The following is a 24,546-nucleotide window of genomic DNA, read 5'->3' as shown; positions in this document are numbered from 1 at the left end:
GGAAGGGTGCAGCTGTAGAAGATGCTGGTTTAGCTCAGTTCACTGAACAGCTGGTTTGTGATGCCGAGCGAGGCCAACAGAGCGGGTTCAATTACCCCACCTTCTCAAACCTGCACCTCACCTGAGGTCCTCAGGTTAAATCACCACCAGTCAGCTCTTCTCCTCAAAGCAGACCTTTGGTCATCTGGGACTATGGCAACGTTACTTAGTTAGTAACTCACCTCCTGACCCCCTAAAGCCTGTTCACCATCTACAAGGCACAAGTCAGGAGTGTAATGGAATACTCTCCACTTGTCTGGATGAGTGCATATCCAACAACACTCAAATCTCGATACAATCCAGGACAAAGCAGCCCACTTGATTGGCGCCCCATCCGGCGAACTGTGGCAGCCATGTGTACCATCTACAAGAGGAACTTGCCAAATCCTTAATCAGCACCTTCCAAACCCACGGCACTACCATCTAGAAGGACAAGAGCAGCAAATATCTGGGAATCCCACCACCTGGAGGTTCCCCTCCAAGTCACTCACCACCCCGACTTGGACATATATCGCCATTCCTTCACTGTCGCTGGGTCAAAATCCTGGAACTCCCTCCCTAATAGCACTGTGGGTGTACCTACACCTCAGGAACTGCAGTGGTTCATGAAGGCAGCTCATCACCACCTTCTGAAGGGAAACTAGTGATGGGTAATAAATGCTGGCATAACCAGCGAAGCTGACATTCCGTAAATACATTAAAAAAAACTTTACTTACTCTTAAAGGCTCCTGCATTTCTATCCTTGACAATAGGAAGGTTGGGCTGGTAAATATATGGAAAAGTGGTGCAGGAAGGAGACTTTCAGATTCTTGGGGCAATGGGTAGGGGGCAGCTGGAGAAGATGAATGGTTTGGACCTGAACAAAGCAAGGAACAATGTTCCTGCTAAGAGGTTGACTAGTGCTGTTAATAATAATAATCTTTATTAGTGTCACAAGTAGGCTTACATTAACACTACAATTAAGTTGGCAGACCGGCGGCGCAGTGGTTAGCACTGCAACCTCACGGCGCTGAGGTCGGTACGATCCCGACTCTGGGTCACTGTCCGTGTGAAGTTTGCACATTCTTCCCGTGTTTGCGTGGGTTTCCCCTCCACAAACCAAAGATGTGCAGGTTAGGTGGATTGGCTATGCTAAATTGCCCCTTAATTGGAAAAAATGAATTGGGTACTCTAAATAAAAAAAAACCACTGCAATGAAGTTACTGTGAAAAGCCCCTAGTCGCCACACTTCAGCGCCTGTTCGGGTACATAGAGGGAGAATTCAGAATGTCCAAATTACCTAACAAGCACGTCTTTCGGGACTAATGGGAGGGAATCGGAGCATCCGGAGGAAACCCATGCAGACACGGGGAGAAAGTGCAGACTCCGCACAGACAGTGCCCCAAGCCGGGAATCGAACCTGGGTCCCTGGCACTGTGAAGTAACAGTGCTAACCACTGTGCTACCGTGCCCCCATAGGCGGCAGAGAGGGTTTAAACTCGTTTGGCAGCAGGACAATTACCAGAACATAACAGAAAGGAGAAGCAATGAGAAATATACATAGCTGTAAAATTAGAAATAGCCCTGAAATCTGCAAGGAGTAAATCGAGAGAGATCATGAAAGTGATGGGGAAGATAATAAACTGTATCTACAGTACGTCAATGCCCAAATTGTAACTAACAAAGGATTGGCCGCAGAAGGGATTACAACATCATTACTTTAGTTTTTTTAAATTGTTCCGAAGTAAGGGATAATTTAGCGTGGCCAATCCACCTACCCTCGCACATCTTTGGGTTGTCGGGGTGAGACCTACGCAGATACGGGAGAGAGTGCAAACTCCGCACGGGCAGTGACCCAGGGCCGGGATCAAATCCACATCCTTGGCACCGTGAATCTTTATGTTAATTGAGACATGATTCAAACAGGGCCAGGAATAGTTCTTTCATGTCCTTAGTCACCAGTATTCAGGGGTGATTGAGATGAACAAAGCAGTGTGGCAATATTGATTCAGGATGATTTTATCGTTCAAATGTATGAGGACTGAATCTATTTGACCTGAGTTGAGAAATGGAAGGAGAGCTGTTACATTGCTTGGAGTCTATTTTACACAGCTCGAAGCCATGTGTGGAGATAAATGAGCAAATATGCTGGCAAATTTCAATGGTATGTAACAAAAATAGAGTTGTAATATTAGGAGACTTTAATGACCTTAATATAGACTGGGAAAGAAAACATTGTGCTAAAGGTAGGGAAGGAGAGAAATCTCTGAAACGTGCACAGACAATTTTCTCAATGTCTCCAGTCCAAAAAGGAAGGAAACAATGTTTTATCTGGTCCTAGGAAAAGAAATGGGGCAAGTGTTACAGTGAGCGATTATCATGCTAACGGTGGAAACACCATAATTTATTCTGGAAAGAGACCTGAAAACATTACAGTTAAAAATGCTTAACTAGGGAAGAACTAATTTCAGTGATTTAGGAAGAGACCAAGCATAGGTGGAACATGAGAACATAGGAAGATAGGAACAGGAATAGGCCATTCAGCCCCTCGAGTCTGCTCCTCCATTCAACTAGATCATGGCTGATTATCTACCTTAGTGCCACTTTCCTGCACGACCCCCATATCCCTTGATGTCATTAGTATCCCCAAACCTATTGAGTTCTGTCTTAAACATACTCAATGATTGACTTTGCACAATTCTCTGGGGTAGAGAATTCCAAAGATTCACTGGAGAAATTCCTCCTCTTTTCAGTTCTAAATGACACAACCTTTAGCCTGGGACTATGTCCCCTAGTTCCAAACCCCACAGTCAGGAGAAACATCTTTTACGCAGCTGCCCTGTCTAACCCCTGAAGAATTTTGTAAATTTCAATGAGATCATCTCTCATTGTCTGAACCCTAGGGAACATAGGCCAAGACTCCTCAATCTCTCCTCACAGGACAGTCCCACCATCCCAGGAATTAGTCTGATGAACCTCTTTTGCACTCCCTTTATAGTAAATAAATCCTTCCTTAAAGAGACCAAAATGCTGCACAAGGGCGACACAGTGGCATGGTGGTTAGCACTGCTGCCTCACAGCACCAAGGACCCGGGTTCAATTCCAGCCTTGGGTGACTGTGTGGAGTTTGCACTTTCTCGCCGTGTCTGCGTGGGTTCCCTCCGGGTGCTCCAATTTTCTCCCACAGTCCAAAGATGTGCAGGTTAGGTGGATTGGCCATGTTAAATTGCCCCTTAGTGTCCAAGAGGTTAGGTGGGATTATGGGGATAGGGTTGGGGCTAGGTAGTGTGCTCTTTCAGAGGGTCAGTGCAGACTTGATGGGCTGAATGGCCTCCTTCTGCACTGTAAGAATTCTATGAATCTACAGCTGTTTCCTTTTCTCTGACCCCACCTTTTAACTTATTAAGGTGGGGTCAGAGAAAAGGAAACAACAGTAGAGTCTAAATCCGGGTTACTGTGCATGTATATGAATGCACAGAGTGTGGTAAATAAGATTAGTGAATTACAGGGGCCGATTACCATGTAGGAATATGATGTTGTGGCTCTAACAAAGGCTTGGCTCAAAGACGGGCAGGACTGGGTGTTAAATACACCCAGTCCCTGGGTGGCATGGTGGCACAGTGGTAAGCACTGCTGCCTCAGAGCACCAGGACCTGGTTAAATTCTGGTCTTTGGTGACTATCTACGCGGAGCTTGCTTGTTCTCCCTGCGTCCGCGTGGGTTTCCTCCTGGTGCTCCTGTTTCCTCCCACAGTCCATAGATGTGCAGGTTAGGTGGATTGACCATGCTAAATTGCCCCTTCGTGTCCAAGGATGTGCAGGTTAGATGGATTGACCATGCTAAATTTAATCTCAATGTGCAGGTGGGGTTTCGGAGATAGGGCAGTGGGAGTGGGCCTGTGTGGCCTACTCTTTTGGAGGGTCAATGCCGACTTGATGGGCTGAATGGCCTCCTTCTGCACTGTATGGATTCTATGATTCTATGAAATATACCTTGTTAGGAACAATGTATAGGTTTAAGTTTAATTTGTATTTGGCATTTGGGTATCAATAAAGGTGAAACCCGGTTTTAGTTTCATTTAGAGGTTTTTGTGAGCTAGGTGCCATGAATTCTGGGGTCTTGTTGCATCCATGCATTTTTTATGAGGTTTTACAGTCTTGAAATAGGTTACCAAGGGTAGTTTATTCAAGTGTAAAAAACAACATAAAGTAGGAAAAACTGTGCTGCTGCCTAGCGACAGGGTCCAAAGACACACAGGAAGACAGGAAAACACAGGAGGGCTGTCTGTTAGTGTGTGTATGCCAGATGGTGCAGGCAGAAGGCCTAAATTTTATAATAAGAACTTCTGCGAGCCTACTGAGGAACTGAATTTAGGGCAGCATGGTGGCGCAATGGTTAGCACTGCTGTCTCACGGCACTGAGGTCCCAGGTTCGATCTCGGCTCTGGGTCACTGTCCATGTGGAGTTTGCACATTCTCCCCGTGTTTGCGTGGGTTTCGCCCCCACAACCCAAAGATGTGCAGGCTAGGTGGATTGGCCACGCTAAATTGCCCCTTAATTGGAAAAATAAATTGGGCACTCTAAATTTCTAAAAAGAATTTGGGGAACAGATGTATTTGCTCTAAAGCTGAGTAATATTGGGTTTGGATTGTAGTTTTGTGATGTATCAGGAAATATACCAGCATCTAGTCAATGCTCAGATGTCCACTGGAAGAAATCTGTTTGAAATTAAGCAAGCCCAATCTTCACTGGAGTTTTGTATCTATAAGGGTTGTTAGGATAAAAGGATTAGAGTGAGTTTAAATCATTTTCTGGTATCTGTATTGAAATTGTTCAAACCTCAATGTCTCATCAAATATAATTAATTTTTTTCTTGTTTAATAAACATTTTATTCTTTTTGTTAACAGTACATTGGTAGAGTCTTGTGAATGTGTTAAATAACTGGGGCGAAATTCTCCGTTATCGGCGGAAAGTCCGCCGATCGGCGCAAAAAACGGCGCAAATCCGACTTGCGTCACGTCGGAAAAATGGGTCGATAGTCTCCGGCCCGAAATGGGCTAGCAGCGACGTAACGGGATCCGCGCTTGCGCAGTGGTTCACGCCGTGCAGCGTTATACGCGCCGCACGGCGTGACGGCTCATAAGGCCGCGCTGCTCCCCCCCACCCGACCGGAACACCCGACCACAACACCCGACTGGATGGCTGGCCGTCGCTCAGCCCCGAGGTTCGAGTCACGCGATGTGGAGGCGCTCCTGGACGTGGTGGAGCAGAGGAGGGACGCCCTGTATCCCGGGCACGGCCGCAGAGTTGCCCCACGCCACAGCCGGCGTCTGTGGAGGGAAGTGGCAGAGGCCGTCACCACTGCGGCCCTGACACCACGGACAGGCACCCAGTGCCGCAAGAAGGTGAACGACCTCGTCAGAGCAGGCAGGGTGAGCCTCCCCATATCCCCCCTCCCCCATATCCCCCCTCCCCCATATCCCCCCTCCCCCATATCCCCCCTCCCCATATCCCCCTCCCCCATATCCCCCATATCCCCCCTCCCCCATATCACCCATATCCCCCCTCCCCCATATCCCCCCCTCCCCATATCCCCCCCTCCCCCATATCCCCAAGTGAATCCAGCCCTAACCTTAACCTCTGCAATGCACGCGCAACCGATGGCGTGCATTCATATATCTGCCTAACAGTGTTGCCTTTTACCCCTGCCACACCCCCCCCCCCACCCACACGAGAAGCGCGCACACAACAATAGGGAGCATGTGAGGACTGGAGGAGGCCCCGCTGATGAGAGGCCACTGACCGAACACCAGGAAAGGGCCCTGGAACTGGCTGGCGGACCTGAGGACCGGGAGGTTGCTGATGCAGAGGTCGGGGGCGTAGTAGCAAGTGAGCCACCGACAGCCCGTCCCCATATCCCCCCTCCCCTATATCCAACCTCCCCCGTATCACCTGATCACTGCCTGATGTCTAACCATGCATGCTTCATTGTGCATCGCAGGACCAAACATCCAGGCACCCATCCCCGCAGATGCAGACCGCCCGCAGGATGCCCCTCGGAGGCCACGGGAGACGGAGAGACCCAGACCCTCCAGCATGCGACGCCCGCAGGATGCCCCTCGGAGACCACGGGAGACGGAGAGACCAGCACCCTCCAGCATGCAACGCCCGCAGGATGCCCCTCGCACACCACGGGAGACGGAGAGACCTGGAGCAACAGGGAGACGACACCCCCGTCACGTGCGGGAGCGACCACCCAGCGATGAGGGGGGCAGCCACAGGCCCCCGTCACATCCGAGCCAGGACACCACTACCCAGGACACCACTACCAAGGACACCACTACCCAGGACACCACTACCCGGGACACCACTACCCGGGACAGCAGTACCCGGGACAGCACTACCCAGGAAGACGAAATACCGGACAGTTACTCAGAGTGGATGGGTGGAGACGAACCCCCACCCCAAAGTGCCATGGACTCAGAGTGGGACGAAGAGCACGACACAACGCCACTGCTGTCACCAACACCCTCCACCATCGCAGAAACACTCACCTCGGTTGGGCACTTTAGTGATGAGGCGTCTGGTACACTCACTGGTGCGCACAACACAGCCGACCCGGTACAGCAGGTGGAGGTAGGAGCAGCAGAGGGGCCGGGCGGTCGGAGGGCAGCCCAGCCCAAGCGAACATCTGCCGCCCAGATGGATCCCGGGTTCCTGGAGTTACCACACCCACACATAGATCTGATGCAACCACCGACCCGGAGACGAGCGAAGAGGGTGACGGGCGGCTTGCGGCGGCTGCGGTCGCAGGTGGAGGAGTCCACCCGCGTCCAGAAACTGGGAGTGGTCCCGGTCATGCGTGCCACCCAGGCCGACACTGCATGGGTGGCGTCCGCGGTGGAGGCAATGGGTGCGACGGTGTCAGACATGGGGAACGGTTTGCGAGGCCTGGGGCTTTCCGTGCAGGCGGCGTCTGTGGCCCAGGAAATGGCTGCCCTCTCACAGGAGGCCATGAGCCAGTGCCAGCGCCAGATGGCAGAGGCGCTCAACGCCATAGCCCAGTCTCAGCAGGCCATGGCCCAGTCTCTGCAGGCCATGGCCCAGTCTCAGCAGGCCATGGCCCAGTCTCTGCAGGCCATCGCTGAGGGCATCGGCGCCAGTGGCCATGTGCGAGCCGGCGTCGCACTGTCACAGACAGGGTTTGCCAACCCCCTGGGCTCCATGGCTGCAAACCTGCAGACCCCTGTCGATACCAGCACGGGCCTCCAGGACTGGCAGCGCCAGATGTCGGGGGGGGGCGTTGGATGGCCAGTCCGTTCGCATCCCCCACCCATGTAGAGGCCTGGGGGCCATCGGGCAACCCGAGGGAGGAGGAGGTGGTGTGGTCCGTCCCGGCTCCCTCTGTAGGGGAGGTCCCGGTACACCGCGACACCTCGGACTCCCCCCCTTCCGTCCCAGGTGCATCGGGTGGGCAACGGGCAGGACAGGCTGGCAGCTCGCCATCGCAGTCGCCCGGGCCGCAGCCTGGCCCATCTAGGCCAGGACGCCCCAGGAAACGGCCGCCAAAGGGATCCAGTGTCAGAGGGCAGGAATCACAGGAGTCCACCTCCAGTTCTGCTGTATCGTCTGGGGAACCACGTGGACGTAGTCAAAGGGCCCGTAAGGCCAAACAATTAGACACTGAGTAAGTTGGCACGGTTGCAGGGCACAGATGAGTTTTAGGGGCTAGGGCACCTGCATGAACTCCTTTGGTTATTAAAGTCAATGTTACACCTACAGAAGCTGCCTTTGTGCTCTGTCCAAAGTGTGCGGGGGTGTCATTTACGTTGAGCGCAAGTGTGTGTGTGAGGGGTGGTCTTACCTCAGCCCCAGGTGAGTCTGCCCCCTTCCCCCTGGGCCGCCATCAACATCCCCCGGGCAGAGGACGGGACCGTGCGCTGCAGTGTCACAGCCGCATGCAGGGATGGTCCGGGTGGATGGTGGTACTGTGGCCATGGGTCAGACATAGTCCAACGATGTAGAGCCAGGAGCTCACCGCAGGGCGGGTTGTCATCATCCTCCATGGCCTGCGATAGACACGCGTCCACCCGCAACTGTGTGAGCCCGGCCCGTTGTGCCGCAGGTGGATCGGCCATGGGGGGGGGGGGGGGGGTGGTGGTGTGCATGTGGGTGGGGTGGGTGGGGTTGGGGAGGGGGGTGAGGGTGCTGGGTGGGTGGATGGGTGGGGTGTGTGAGTGGTCGGCTGTTGCCATGGTGTGCGGTCTGTGGCCATACTACCCGATTCCCACGCCCATCTAGTCAGTGAAGCGGGCGTCTATCAGTCTGTCCTGTGCCCGCTGGGCCAGCCGGTAACGGTGGACAGCCACCCGCCTGTGTCTACCCCGTCTGCCCTGACCATTACCCCCATCCCCATCATCTGGGGAGGACTGCGCCTCTTCCTGCTGCTCCTCCACTCCGCCCTCCTCTGCCTGCGGCACATCGCCCCTCTGTTGGGCTATGTTGTGCAGGACGCAGCACACCACAATGATGCGGCCGACCATATCTGACCGATACTGGAGGGCGCCCCCAGAGAGGTCCAGGCACCTGAAACGCATCTTCAGCACGCCAAAGCACCTCTCTATCACTCCCCTTGTCGCTACATGGGCATCATTGTAGTGGTCTCCGCCTCATTGCGTGGCCTCCGTATAGGCGTCATCAGCCACGATTGCAATGTGTAGCCCCTTTCGCCCAGCAACCAGCCCCTCAGCCGGGGATGGCGTCCCTCGTACATGCCGGGGATGGATGACCGCGACAACACGAATGAGTCGTGTACACTGCCTGGGTGACGGGCGCAGACGTGCAGGATCATCATGCGGTGGTCGCAGACCACCTGTACGTTCATCGAATAGGTCCCCTTCCTATTAGTGAACACGGCCCTGTTATCTGCAGGTGGCCGCACGGCGACGTGCACCCCATCGATCGCGCCCTGGACCATGGGGAACCCGGCTACGGCAGAGAAGCCCACGGCCCGGGCATCTTGGCTGGCCCGGTCCACGGGGAAGCGGATGTAGCTGTGCGCCATGGCATATAGGGCATCTGTCACTGCCCGGATGCACCGGTGCACCGATGTCTGCGATATGCCGGACAGGTCCCCACTTGGTGCCTGGAATGACCTCGTTGCATAAAAGTTCAGGGCCACCGTAACCTTGACGGACACGGGGAGAGGGTGTCCCCCGCCAGTGCCACGCGGTGACAGGTGTGCCAGCAGGTGGCAGATGTGTGCCACGGTTTCCCGCCTCATCCGGAGTCTCCCCCTGCATTCCCGGTCCGTGAGATCCTGGTATGACTGCCGGGGCCGGTACACACGGGGCGCCCTCGGGTGCCTCCGTTGCCGTGGGGCCGCGACGTCCTCCTCCCCCTCCTCGTCCTGTCAGTCGGGTGTCCCTCCAGCCTGGGCGGCTGCCGCCTGCCCCTCTGCAGCAGCCTGCGCCGCCTCTCTGGCACGCTCCTCCTCCTCCTCCTTCTCCTCATCCAGGGCAACATAGACATGAGCGGCTGCCGCCACAGCGGCCAACATCGCTGGATGATCTGAAAACATGACGGCCTGGTGGGGGGAGGGGAACGACGACATGTCATCATTGCCCATATCCCCTCCTCCCCCCAGCCAGGTGGCATGGACCGCATGGGTCCAACTGTTGGAGGCTGGCACCTGGCCAGGTGGACCAACTCACTTGCCCTCCCATCCCCCTCCCCGGCACGGACCCCCCCATCCCCCTCCCCGGCACGGACCCCTCCCCCAACCTCCACCCCGGCACGGACCCCCTCCCGGCACTCCCCCGGAGCCCAGCCTATTCTAACCGCACCCCCCCCCCCCCCCCCCGCCGCACACACACACACACAAGCCGAGACACACCTCTCCTCACGCATTCAGACTGCGGCCACGCCATCGCCTGCCCAGAGCCAACCCCCCAGGCCGTCACTCACCTCCACGCTGGTCGGCGTGACCCTGGAGCACAGGGTCACGCCGATGAAAAGGAGGTTTAATTTACATCGACGTGAACGGTCATCACGTCGACGGGACTTCGGCCCATCCGGAAGGGAGAATATCGGCAGGCCGAAAATCGGCTGCCTTGCGCAGACCCGTGACATTTTCCGCGGCAGCGGCGACATTAACGCCCCGCCGACTTTTCTCCCTTCGGAGACTTCGGCAACCGGCGGGGGCGGGATTCACGGCGGCCAACGGCCATTCTCCGACCCTCTGGGGGGTCGGAGAATGACGCCCCTGATCTCCAAGGTTTCTAAAGAAAAATAAAGATCTACGAAGCCAGGTTTTCATTCTGGGATCTGACTTATCCAGTATTAACATCAACTGGGATCATAGCAACCTGGATACAAGGTGTGCAGGAAAGATAGGAAAGGCAGAAAAGGGGAAGGAGTGGTGGCATTGATAAAGAAGAGCATTACAGTGTTGGAGAAAGGGGGATCAAGGACAAAATCTATTTGGCTTGTACGGGGGTGGGGGCGGGGGGGGGCAAAAAAGATGCAATTACATGGCTAGTGCAGTCTATCGGCCACCAACTAGTGGGAAAGTTGTAGAGGAACAAATTTGCAAAGCAATTACAGAAAGGTACAACAATTGTACAGCATTTATAACGGGAGACTTTAATTATCCAAATATAGACTGGGATAGCAATAGTGTAAAGGGCAGAGAGGGGCAAAAGTTCCTTGAGGATATCAGGAAATTTTTCATCATTAATATATTACCAGCCCAAAGAGGAGGGGGGCACCGCTAGACCGAGTTCTTGGGGGAGAGATGAGACAAGCAGATCAAGTGTCAGTAGGTGAACATTTAGGGGCAGTGACCATTGTGTCATATGTATACGGCTGACTATGGAAAAAGACAAATAATTAACTGAGGGAAAGCTAACTTCAGTGGGGTAAATACGGATCTGGGACAAATAAATTTGAGTCAAAGGTTGGCAAGAAAAATGCAAGGTGAACAATGAGGTATCTTCAAAGGAGAGATGAAAAAGTAGATGTTTTTCATATGGACCTTTTGTAAGTATTAAACGCAGTGCCAAACAGGAGGCTTGTTAAGAATGTGGAACCCTTGGAATTAAGAACATGGGCAAAATTCTCCCCCAACGGCGCGATGTCCGCCGACTGGCGCCAAAAACGGCGCCAATCAGACGGGCATCGCGCCGGCCCAAAGGTGCGGAATGCTCCAACATTGAGGGGCTAGGCTGGCGCCGGAGGGATTTCCGCCCCGCCAGCTGGCGGAAATGGTGTTTGTTGCCCCGCCAGCTGGCGCGGAAATGCGGCATGCGCAGTGGGGAGAGTCTCTTCCGCCTCCGCCATGGTGGAGGCCGTGGCGGAGGCGGAAGGGAAAGAGTGCCCCCACGGCACAGGCCCGCCCGCGGATCGGCGGGCCCCGATCGCGGGCCAGGCCACCGTGGGGGCACCCCCGGGGTCAGATCGCCCCGCGCCCCCCCCCCAGGACCCCGGAGCCCGCCCACGCCGCCTGGTCCCGCCGGTAAATACCAGCTTTGATTTACGCCGGCGGGACAGGCAATTTCTGGGCGGGACTTCGGCCCATCCGGGCCGGAGAATTGAGCGGGGGGTCCCGCCAACCGGCGCGGCCCGATTCCCGCCCCCGCCCAATCTCCGGTACCGGAGACTTCGGCGGGGGCGGGGGCGGGATTCACGGCGGCCAACGGCCATTCTCCGACCCGGCGGGGGGGGGGTCGGAGAATGACGCCCCATATTTTTAGAACATAGAACATACAGTGCAGAAGGAGGCCATTCGGCCCATCGAGTCTGCACCGACCCAATTAAGCCCTCAATTCCACCCTATCCCCATGACCCAATAACCTCTCCTAACCTTTTTGGTCACTAAGGGCAATTTATCATGGCCAATTTGCCTAACCTGCACGCATTTGGACTGTGGGAGGAAACCGGAGGAAACCCACGCAGACACGGGGAGACCGTGCAGACTCCACACAGACAGTGACCCAGTGGGGAATCGAACCTGGGACCCTGGCGCTGTGAAGCCACAGTGCTATCCACTTGTGCTACCGTGCTGCCCCTGTGCTACCGTGCTACCCCAGAGGGAAGTGTCATCATGAATATAGAACTGGCTCAGTGGCAGGAAGCAGCGACTGACGGGGGATGGATATTTTCAGGTTGGAGAGTTGTATCGGTTCCCCCCAAGGTTTTGGATCCATTACTTTGTTCAACTCTTATAAATGAACTGGACAGAACACGGTGGTGCAGTGGTTAGCACTGCTGCATCACGGTGCAGAGGACCCGGGTTCGATCCCGGCCCCGGGTCAGTGTCCATGTGGAGTTTGCACATTCTCCCCGTGTTTGCGTGGGTTTCGCCCCCACAACCCAAAGATGTCCAGAGTAGGTGGATTGGCCATACTAAATTGCCCCTTAATTGGAAAAACGTGGATTCTCCAAATTTATATTAAAAAAATAAATGAACTGGGCTCAGGTGTGAGCATTATAAAGTTTACAGATGATATGAGGCAAAGTAGGAGACAGTGATAGGAGAGCTGGAGACTGCAGAATGACGAACAGGAGAGTTAAATGAGCAGAAACATGGCAGATGGAGTTCAATGCAGAGAAGTGTGAAGTTATGCACTTCAGGAAGAATAGTATGGAAAGACAGTACTGTAATGACACCGTTCTAAAATGTGCAGATGGAGCAGATATCCATCGGGACAAAATCTTAGAAAGCAGGAGGGCAAAGTGATAAAGTAGATAAATAAAATAATATGGGTTACTTGGATTTATAAATAGATGCATAAACGATAAAATCAAAGATCATGCGCTGGATTCTCCAACTCGCAATGGCTGGATAACATTTCCCGATAGGACGGAGAATCGGGCGTCGGGGGAAAATCGGAATCGACGCCGGGTGCCAGGAACACGGGTTCAATTCCAGCCTTGGGTGACTGTCTGTGTGGAGTTTGCCGTGTCTGCGTGGGTCTCCTCCGGGTGCTCCAGTTTCCTCCCACGGTCCAAAAATGCGCAGGTTAGGTGGACTGGCCATGCAAAATTGCCCCTTAGTGTTCAAAGTTTAGGTGGATTTATGGGGATAGGGTGGGGAAGTGGGCCTAGATTAGAGTGCTATTTTGGAGGGTTGATGCAAACACGATGGGCCGAATGGTCTCATTCTGCATTGTAGGGATTCTATGATACTTCTATGATCACTCTGAATTACACCCAGTCTCTCACTGTCACTCTGAAGCAGACCAAATCCCTCACCCTCCTTAATTTGCAAGGATCTGAGCCTCTTCAATATTTCAGTGAGTAAATATGCTGCATAATCCTGTACTGTACATCACAGATCAGGGAACCTCGAGATTTCATTAGATTCTAGCTTTGACTTTCTATTTTTGAGAGGTAAATTTTATCCATTTTCCTACCTTCTGTCAATTGAGCCCAGAGTAGAAACACCTTTACTCTGCAGCTCTCTGCATTGTGTTGAGCTTGACCTGAGAACATCCCGTGTTGACACTGACTCACCGGGCTCTCTAAGAAATCACAAATATAAAAATCAGCTCAAAAGTAAAAGTTTCCAAGATCCGCTCTGTGCCTTCCCTCACAAATTTTCTTCATTTCTGTTTCCTGAGGTAAAACGTATTTTCTTTTGCTGACAGGATTGTGAAGGAAGATGAGCTCTCCGCAGAAGCTGCTGTTCCCCCTCCAACGCTCGCAGTCCGCCTCCTCCCTTCTTCCATTGTCCACGCCACTCAGGGATAATACTCTGCATCCGTGGGGACAGAAGGCCACTGCCCCATCCTCAGAGGTAAGTTCCGGAATCCACCACAGTCGCATCGATAGATGCCATTCGATAGATCCTTTGTGTTTGGCTGGGGGTTGTAGAAGCCAAGTGGTTTCACAGATAACATTTGGTCCAGGTGATCCTCTGAACTGGTTTCAAGAGTGTCAGATAGGAATTGTCCAGAGTATATTTTCCATTATTTCTTTTAATTAAATTTTTTAAATGTTTTTAATTTTTAAAGATTTTTTAAATAAAATGAGAGTATCCAATTTATTTTTTCCCAATTAAGGGGCAATTTAGCGTGGCCATTCCACCTATCCTGCACATCTTTGGGTTGTGGGGGTGAAACCCACGCAGACACGGGGAGAATGTGCAAACTCCACACGGACAGTGACCCAGAGCCGGGATTCGAACCTGGGTCCTCAGCGCCGTAGTCCCAGTGCTAACCATTGCGACACGTGCCACCCTCTTAATTAAATTTTTTAACGCACCCTTAAAGTTACAAAGCCAATGCGCAGATGGACAAACCCTTAATCCATCTCATTGCTTGCTCCAAAAACCAATTCAAATTCAAATTGAACCCAATTCATGGTCTCCACAAGAGAGACATACAGGATCCAAGCTGACAAGAAAAGGCTTTGCACCTCTACTTGGGCTTAATCTGATGCTTGATCTTAGCCAAAAGGCTGAGACGTGATTATATTTTCCATTGTTGCTCTTTTATTGTCTCTGTATTTTTTGCCTCTCTCAGGCGATGACATGGCTCTGGGAGTGGGAAGTGGGGCTGAGTGCTTGGGGGAATGCGGTAAATGACATTGGAGAGTATCTGGTCATGATTTCCTGGTCATCCTGAGTGTGGACCAGCTGGCCTTTTCCCCCCTGTCCATTTCATATGTTCGTATCATCGATGGATTCGGTGTCCTGCTTAAAGTTATTAGAATGTAGCATGCTACCACTCAGCATGACCAAAAATACATACCGTCACAATTTGGATTCCATGTGATCATCATGTTGCATGTTGTGGTAATAGGTGGCATGAACATTGAATATACTCATATCAAATAATGACATTGCAAAAGATGGCACCGACGACAGTTGAATCATTCCTCAGTACTGCACTGGAGTGCCAGCCTGGACTTTTGGCTTGAGTCTCTGGAATGTGCTTTGAACCCACAACCTTGCCACTTTGAGGCAAGAAGTGATACCACTGAGCCACAGTTGATACCATACCTGCCCAGTCCGTCACCCACAGTTGTCTGCAATTTTGTTTTGTAGGTCACACTTGGTGAGCAGCAGTCTAGACTGAAGGGAGGCTTTGTTTTACTCAGGTGAGTTGTAATTTCTGTTCCATCTGCAATGCCATCTTCATACCTGAGATAGCTGTTCAGAACAGTGGGAAGTGAGACCCACAGAGACAAGTATCAGAGGTGAGGAGGTGGAAGTGATTGAATCCACCAAATGAATTGAGTCCCACTAAACTCAAACAGATAGGACCTTGTGACAATAAAGATTATTTATTTATTTATTATTAACAGTGGAAGAACTCACATTGGCGCAATGACTGGAAATTGAACGACGCAAAGGACTCTCTTTCCCCCTATGTGCGGTGCCTCATCCTCACTGGTACCTCAGTCTCCCTGACTGACATCAATGTCCTCAAGTCAAAGGGGAAAACATTCCTGGTCTTTTGCAACTTTTCTTTGGGTTTTTCCAGTGACTCTTCACCTTTTAAAGTGCTTCTCATGCTCATGGGATATTTTCTGAGCAATGTTGATTTGGCGAATATATATTGTTACAATGCCCTTAGAGACTGATAACTTTACAAAGAGATATGAATTTCTCAGCAACAAATGGAAAGATCCACACACGATTTCACATTTTGAGGCTTCTACTTTAATAAACAATCTAAAATCACCATAGATCAAAAATTATTTAATGGGAAACTAATACACCAAATAAAATTTGAGAGACTAATTACAGAGGCCGGGACTGAATCAATGGAGTTCTAAGACTCCGAAAGCAACGCCAGTCCGGGAGCAATTCAGGACCTGTTAATGGGCTAGCATTAGCGCCGCCCGATTCGTCGGCGTCGGGATTGGCACTTGAGAGCCTGACAAGCTGCAGCCGCAAATAAGCACTCCACTCCCCACACACGCTCATTCCAGCCAAGAAGATAGCACCCCGAAGAGCGGCATCCTGTTTCACCTACGTGGAGCTGGAGACCCTACTGGATGCCGTGGAGGAGAAGGTGGGAAGGAGGCTGCCACTCGCTGCCGTACAGTGGGCCTGGGCACAGGAGGCAGAGGCCATGAGTGCCATGGGCTCCACCACCAGGAGCAGCCAATAGTGCTGTAAAAAACTCCTCAGGGTGGCCAGGGTGAGTAGCCAGCACCGTGCCGCTGGCATCAACCCCCGTCCCACACACCCATGCCCCCCCCTCCCATCCAGAGGGTGGTCGAACCCCACCCGCCGGCAGCCTGCTCGTACCCCACCCTGCACCACATGCCAACACTCACACTCCCCGCCAGGGCTGGCTGCCATGCACACACAGGCCAATAGCTGCCCACCCCTGTGTTGCCCATATCCGAGTGTCTCACACTGCGCATTTGCACCCCCCCCCCCCCCCCCCCCCCCCCCCCCCGCGCAAGAGAAGGCAGCACACAACCACAGAGAGAGAGAGAGAGCAGACAGCAAGGGGCTCGCCGACTTGCGGCCCCTCACCGCCGTGGAGCAGCGGGCGTTGGATCTGGTCGGTGGGCCTAGAGAGCAGGCAGTCGCCAAGGTGGAGGTCGGCATTGGGGAGCAAAGCGAGCCTCCGCTGTTGCAATGTGCCTATGGCACGCAGGGCACCACACCCTCATCACCCCCACACCACCCACCGCTCCCCTACCCCAGCACCCCACAACCTCCACACCACCCCTCCACCACAACACCACATCACCTGCACACCACCCCTCTTCCTCACCACCCTAACACCCCACCACCTCCATACCACCCCTCCACCATGCCACCCGACCACCACACCACCCCCCTTCCCCCCCACCCCACCACCTCCGCACCACCCCTCCTCCACCCCACCCCACCACCTCCACACCACCCCTCTTCCTCCCCACCCCACCACCTCCGCACCACCCCTCCTCCACCCCACCCCACCACCTCCACACCACCCCTCTTCCTCCCCACCCCACCACCTCCGCACCACCCCTCCTCCACCCCACCCCACCACCTCCGCACCACCCCTCCTCCACCCCACCCCACCACCTCTGCACCACCCCTCCTACACCCCACCCCACCACCTCTGCACCACCCCTCCTACACCCCACCCCACCACTTCTGCACCACCCATCCTCCACACCACCCTAGCACCCCATCACCTCCACAGCACACCCCCACCTGCAATCCAACCATGTGTCATGTCTTGTGTCTTGCACGGTTAACTGGCGGTAAGGCGGGTCCTTCTGGTGCCCCCGCCCCAGCCACAACCCCAGGAGGCCTTGAGTGACGAGGCGGGACCGGACAGCGACCCGAGCCACCAAACGCCAGCCCGCGACACCCTGGAACACCAGTCCGGTGACGACACCAACTTTCCACCACATCTGTCTCCAACACCCTCCACCATCCCAGAGATACTCACCTAGATTGGGATGATGTGCAGGTTGCATTCCTGAGCACCAAAAGATCTGAGGGAGTCTGAAGTTAGGAGTCGGTAATGCCGGTGAGGATTAGACCTTGAGACACAGTGAATGGGAGGAAGAAAGGTTGGTTTGACTGGTCCTAACTGTTTGAATTTGGCAGCATGTCAAGCTGAGGGTAGGTTCTTTGCTTCAGTAAATTTAATTCCCCCGCTGCCATTCCCTCCCCAAATACAAAGAAAGAGAGGTTCAGTCGCTCTTCATTTAATGTGCTAGAATGCCCCAAAGTGCTTGAAAGTCAGTCAGCGCGATTCTCCGTCCCTGAGACTAAGTGTTGACGCCGGGGCAGGCGTCATGGACTTTTACGACAGCAAAATTGCCGCCCCATCTGGACCAATTCAGTGCCTGTTGAGAAGCGAGCCCTGGCACCACGTGGGACACAATCGATTCTGATGAGAAACAGTGCTGGATTCGCTGAATTCACGATTGACACTCAGGAGTCTGACAAGCTGCAGCCGGAAATACACACTGCACTCCCCACATACATCATCCCAGCCAACAAGATGGCACTGAGGAGAGCAGCACCCCGTTTCACTAACGGCAAGCTGGAGACCCTCCTGGACGCATTGGAGGAGAGGCATGTTCGCTGTGCCTGGGCTCAGGTGCCAGAGATGGTCAATGCCACTAGCAACATCATCCGGGCCAGCCAGCAGTGCCGAAAAAAACTACACAACCTCCTCAGGGTGGCCAAGATGAGTAGGCAGCACCGTACCCCTGGCACCAACCCCTGTACCATATACCTGTAACCCCCCCCCCCGCCAGGATACCCCGGAGCCCGAGTCCGAGGATGACACTGACTTCCCGTCACAGCTGCCTCCAACACCTTCCGCCAGAGACACTCACCTCGGCTGGGCACTTTAGTGAAGAGGCTCCTGGGACACTATCTGGGTGCACTACACAGCTTATCAGCAGAGGGAGGTACGAACACCTGAGGGGGCGGACGGTCGGAGGGCGGGCCCCAGGGACTGACTGCCGTCCAGACGGATCCCGGGCTTCTGGAATGAACAGTCCCATCAATCGTGAGACGCAGTCACAGAGCCAGGGACTGCATGAGGGGTTGCCGGCGAGCATCCAGTCCCTACAGGTGCAGTTGGAGGAGTCCAGCCACGTGCAGGAGCAGAAGGTGGTGCCGGCCATGTGTGCCACCCAGGCCAACACTACACGGGTGACTTCCGTGGCAGAGGCATTGGGGGTGAGGGTTTTGGCTATGAATCAGCATGTCCAAGGCCTGGGGCATTCTGTAAAGGCACAGGGTTGCCGACTCACAGACAGCCTTGTGCCAAAGCCACCTGGAAATTGCAGCAGCGCTTCTGAGCGTGGCCCAGTCACATCAGGCACTTGCCGACATGGCACAGACACAGAGGAGGTGGCCCAGTCAGATCCTGAAGTTGGTGGCACAGTCATTGGGTGATGTGGCGCAGTGCCAGACTGAGATGGTCCACTCCTGGCTCCATGGCTGCGAGCATGCAGAGCCTGGTCGAGACCAGAGTGGGCCTCCAGGACTGGCAGTGGCAGATGACGGGGGTGCCTCAGGGGCTAGCTCCACTCGCACCCACGTCCCATGGAGTAGCCCTGGGGCCATCGGGCGCCATGAGAGAAGAGGAGGTGATGGAGCCCATGCCGGTGACTCCCACAGGGGATGAGCCAGAACTCCGCAGCACCTTGGACCTCCCCCCCCCCCCCCCCCACCCCACCCCACTTCCTGGCCCTAGTGCGTCTGGTGGGCAGCGGGTAGAACAGGGTGACACCACGCCCATCCAGGCTTGGTCGCCCCAGAAGACGTCCGCCAACGGGGACCCAGGTCGCAGGGCATGGATCACAGCAGGCCGCCTCCACTCCTGATGTACCATCTGGGGACCCCCTGAGATGTAGCATTAGGGCGCGTAAGGCCAGAAAGTTAGACACAAGTTAGGTTGGCACTGGTGCAGGGCACCGTATAATGATAGGGGCTAGGACACATATCTGTATATATTTGTTCACATTAAACACCTGTTCACACTGTTACAACCTGCCTCTGCTCTGTCAGATGGGTGTGAGGGGTGGGCTGATCTGAGTTGGCCAGAAAGGGGCGTGGGCTGAGGGGGGGTGGAATGGAATGACATTGTGAGTGGCCTGGGCTCCCCCCACCCCATGACCAGACCCATCACCAGAGATCCGATCGCACCATGTGCTGGAATGGCTCAGCTCGCATGCAGGGATCACTCAGGTGGACGGTGAAAAGTGCTGCCGTGGGCAGGAGTCAGACATTGTCAGACGATGCAGTGCACTAGAGCTCATCGCAAAGCGGGTTGTCATCATCCTCCATCCCATGGCCCAGACCTGGTGGTACTGTCAATCTAGGGCCCACACCCTCTAGTACGGCAGGTATGTATCACGGAGGGGGTTGAAGGCAACAGAGGGATGGTCGGGGTGGGGGTGTGTGTGGGTGGGATGTGGTATCCGTGCCCCTGGCCAGTCGGTGAAACTGGAGTCAATCAGAGCGTCCCATGCCATCAGCCACGACCGCTGTGGATAAACCCTGTCACCCAGGAGCCAACCCCCCAGCCGGGGGTGTGTCTCAAACATGTCAGGAATCGTCGAGTGTGCCAGGATGAAGGCGTCGTGCACACTGCCAGGGTACCGGGCACAGACGTGCATGATGTGCAGCTAATGGTGACAAAGCAGCTGCATGTTCATCGAGTGGGACCCCTTTCGATTTGTGTAGAGCGATCTGTCACCTACAGGGACCCGTAGGGCGACATGCATCCCGTCGATCACCCCCTGGGCCTGGGGCATCCCGTCGATCACCTCCTGGGCCTGGGGCATCCCGTCGATGGCAGCGAACCCAGCTGCCCAGGCAGCTGGTGGGCTCAGTCCACATTGAAATGGGTGTATTGAGCTGCTTGGGCATATCGGGCCTCTGTGACAACGCGCGTGCACCTGTGCACCGAGGTCTGTGAGATCCTGGACAGGTCCCCACTGGCGATTGGAAGGACCCCGTGGCGTAAAGGTTCAGGGTGACCGTCACCTTGACAGCCACCATTTCTCCGTGGTGCTAGGTGCGCCATGATCTGCAGATATGTCGCACTGTCTTCCTGCTCAGCCGGAGTCTTCGACGGCATGCCCAGGTCCGGCAGGTCCTCAAATGACAGGCGCTGTCGATACACACGAGATTCCATTCGGTCCTCCTTGGCACCTCCTCCTCCTCCTCCTCGGCCTGTTGGGCAGCTGTCTCTCCACCTTGGGCATCCTGTTCCTCTGGAGCAGTCTCCAATGCTGCATGCTCTGCTGCTGCAGCTTCCTCCTCCTCATGCAATGCCAGCTTGTACAGCCGCAGGGCATTACCCAGTGCTGCGGTGACCAGGAGGAAGGCCACCATTGCTGGTTGAATGGCAATATACATTGTCTGCCCCTTTTGCCAAGGTACTGTCAGCTGGCGCTGCCCTTACCAGTGGTATGCTCCACTGTAGGGGCTACTGTGGGCATTGCCCTGGGTGGATCGCCTGATGCCCTGCTGGCGGGTGGTGGCCGGTTGGGTGGTGGGTGGCATGATGGAGGGTGGGGGCACCCATATGGCCGGTGTCACTCTGCAGAACCAGGGAACAAGGTGGGTGGTCAGTGGGGTGCGCAGCAAGATGGCTGCCTTGCAGGCTGTGGCAATGGTGGTCTGTGCCTGTACACTGCCCCAGTCCAGGGGTGGTCGCCCCAGTCCTGCAGCCCGTCCCTCTGTCTCCCCCCCCGCTGCCCTGGCAGGGCCTTCCCACCCCCCATCCCAGCCAGTCCAACTATCCCGGCAGCGCAGTCGCACCACATCAGCCACGACGCCGGTTTCACGGTTTTAAAAGCACAAGTGGGGCAGCAAGGTGGAGCAGTGGTTAGCACTGCTGCCTGTTGGTGCCGAGGTCCCAGGTTCGATCCCGACTCCGGGTCACTGTCCGTGTGGAGTTTGCACATTCTCCCCGTGTCTGCGTGGGTTTCACCTCCACAACCCAAAGGTGCACAGGGTAGGTGGATTGGCCACGCTAAATTGCCCCTTAAATGGAAAAAAATTAATTGGGTACTCTAAATTTATTTTTAAAAAAAGCACAAGTGAACTGCCCCTTCGGGAGCTCGACCCATCGGAGGCGGAGAATCACGGAGGCCCTGGAGAATACGTGGTCAGGCCCGCTAATGATATGCAAACGGTGTTTACTGTACGGGTATTCTGGAACGCATTGACTCCGCTGTCTAGGCAACGGAGAATTGCAAATTTTTATTTAAAAAAAAATCTTTATTCAAATTTTCAACAGATTTTCAACAAACCCCCCCCCACAGAAAAAAAGAAACAAGAACATAAGAACACAACCCGCAAGAATTATACATAGAATTTCCCCATATAACAATATAAACACAAATAGGGAAACACCCCACCCTAACCCAAACGCCACCCCAAAACAAAAAAACTCTCCCCCCACCTGGGCTGCTGCTGCTGCTGACCTCCTCCTAACGCTCCACGAGATAGTCTAGGAACGGTTGCCACCGCCTGAAGAACCCTTGGACAGACCCTCGCAAGGCAAACTTTATCCTTTCCAGCTTGATGAACCCTGCCATGTCATTAATCCAGACTTCCACGCTTGGGGGCTTCGCGTCCTTCCATAATAACAAAATCCTCCGCCGGGCTACCAGGGACGCAAAGGCCAGAATAGCGGCCTCTTTCACCTCCTGCACTCCCGGCTCGTCCGATACCCAAAATAATGCTAATCCGCATCTCGGCTTGACCCGGGCGTTCACCACGTTGGACATAATCCTCGCAAAACCCCTCCAAAACCCATCCAGTGCCGGGCACGTCCAGAACATATGGGCGTGATTTGTTGGGCTCCCCGAGCATCTCACACATCTGTCCTCCACCCCAAAGAACCTACTCAACCTCGCCCCTGTCATAAACACTCTGTGGAGAACTTTAAACTGTATGAGGCTGAGCCTGGCGCAATAGGAGGAAGAATTGACCCTACTCAGGGCATCAGCCCACAGACCCTCATCTATCTCCTCCCCGAGCCCCTCCTCCCACTTGCCCCTTAACTCCTCCACCGAGGTCTCCTCCTCTTCTTGCAGCTCCTGGTAAATCGCTGAGACCTTGCCTTCTCCAACCCATACCCCCGAGATCACCCTGTCCTGAGTCCTGCGTGCTGGGAGCAGCGGGAATTCCCTCACCTGCCGTTTCACAAACGCCCACACCTGCATATACCTAAAAGCGTTTCCCGAGGGTAGCCCAAACTTCTCCTCCAGCGCCCCTAGGCTCGAAAACGTCCCATCAATGAACAGGTCCTCCATTCTTTTAATCCCTGCCCGATGCCAGCTCAGAAACCCCCATCCATCCTTCCCGGGACGAACCGATGGTTCTCTCGAATCGGGGACCAAACCGAGGCCCCCACCTCACCCCTATGACGCCTCCACTGCCCCCAAATCTTCAGAGTCAACGCCACCACCGGACTCATGGTGTACCTTGTCGGCGGGAGCGGCAACGGTGCCGTCACCAGCGCCTCAGACTCGTGGAGACACAGGACGCCATCTCTAGCCTCTTCCACGCCGCCCCTTCCCCTTCCATTACCCACTTACGAATCATCACCACATTGGCTGCACAGTAGTAGCCACAGATTCGGCAACGCCAGCCCTCCTCTGTCCCTGCTAAGCTCCAGGAAAACCCTTTTTACCCTCGGGGTCTTATTCGCCCACATGAATCCCATGATGCTCCTGCTTACCTGTTTAAAAAAGGCCTTAGGGATCAGAATGGGAAGGCACTGGAACACAAAGAGAAACCTCGGGAGGACCGTCATTTTAACCGACTGCACCCTACCCGCCAGTGAGAGTGGCAACATATCCCATCTTTTAAAATCCTCCTCCATCTGCTCCACCAACCGCGTCAAATTGAGCTTGTGTAGGGCCCCCCAGCTCCTGGCCACCTGGATCCCCAGATACCGAAAGCTCCTTTCCGCCCTCTTCAGTGGAAGCTCGTCTATCCCCCTTCCCTGGTCTCCTGGGTGCACCACAAAGAGCTCACTCTTCCCCACGTTAAGTTTATACCCCGAAAAGTCCCCAAACTCCCTAAGGATCCGCATGACCTCCGCCATCCCCTCGACTGGTCCGCAACATACAACAACAGGTCATCGGCATACGGCGACACCCGTGTTCCTCTACCCCCCGAACCAATCCCCTCCAGTTCCTGGACTCCCTCAACGCCATGGCCAGCGGCTCAATTGCCAGTGCAAACAACAAGGGGGACAGGGGACCACCCCTGCCTCATCCCCCGGTACAGCCGAAAGTACTCCGACCTCCGCCGGTTCTGTTGCTCTTTTTAGCCTTAGTTTTATTAGCTCTGATTACGTCACCTTTGCTCACGAGTCGCCAGGTATCTTTCTGATACCGCCACGTGGTTCAAGTTCAAGTTTTGATTAATAAGTCAGCACACCGCTTAGTAAGATTGAAATCAACGGTCATTTATTATATACAGCAAGTAATGTTTACACAATAATCCTACTATCTATATAATAAACCTATCACTACTGGCCAATACTTAACTTTAGGAAGAGCCCACCAGGTCAGGGAAACGAATTGCTTATCCAATTGGGTCTGGCCCGCGGGATTCAAAGGGCTGCTACAGATCGATGGCTAGGAGTCTTTACCGGATAGCGATCGCTGGATTCAAAACTTACAGTTGCCGGTTGCTGTTCTTGCGGAGGTCTCGAGCAGGCGAAGAGGAGAGAGAGAGAGATCTGAACTTGGCCCCTCACTTTTTTCGGGCCCAGGGGCTTCCCGCCTCCCAGGGTGGCCCTTGAGCCTGAGTCCCAAGTGATTGGACCTGTTCCCAATCACTGGGGTCGATACGCCCAATTGCGACGCGATTCCCCGATCGGGGGGTGGTCGTTCACCTGCTTTTGTTTCGGCCACTGCAGACGCCGACAGGTCTGGCCCGGCATTCAATTGCTAATATGTTGCAATTGTTCCCGGGGATAGCTGATTACACTGCAGATGTCTCGGTGGATGGGCTGTTAATAGCCCTGAGTATCGATCTGGGCCAACTTCCCCAGAGCCGAATATGCTATTC

The 24,546-nt window shown here is 54.3% G+C and overlaps 1 protein-coding gene across 3 annotated transcripts in view; it reads left to right on the top strand.

Annotated features, from left to right (window-relative positions):
* The window catches only part of LOC140393932 (uncharacterized), a 224,242-nt gene that overhangs the window by 15,257 nt on the left and 184,439 nt on the right, over positions 1–24,546 (top strand). For all 3 annotated transcript variants that reach the window (XM_072480584.1, XM_072480582.1, XM_072480583.1), the window contains exons 2-3: positions 13,670–13,818; positions 15,070–15,122. In XM_072480584.1, coding sequence (XP_072336685.1) covers positions 13,684–13,818; positions 15,070–15,122 — 188 coding nt within the window. In that variant the 5' untranslated portion in view covers positions 13,670–13,683. The remainder of the gene's footprint in view (positions 1–13,669; positions 13,819–15,069; positions 15,123–24,546) is intronic.

This window comes from Scyliorhinus torazame, chromosome 17 (genome assembly GCF_047496885.1).
Source record: "Scyliorhinus torazame isolate Kashiwa2021f chromosome 17, sScyTor2.1, whole genome shotgun sequence".
Taxonomy (NCBI): domain Eukaryota; kingdom Metazoa; phylum Chordata; class Chondrichthyes; order Carcharhiniformes; family Scyliorhinidae; genus Scyliorhinus; species Scyliorhinus torazame.
This window is presented reverse-complemented; position numbering and strand designations above follow the sequence as displayed.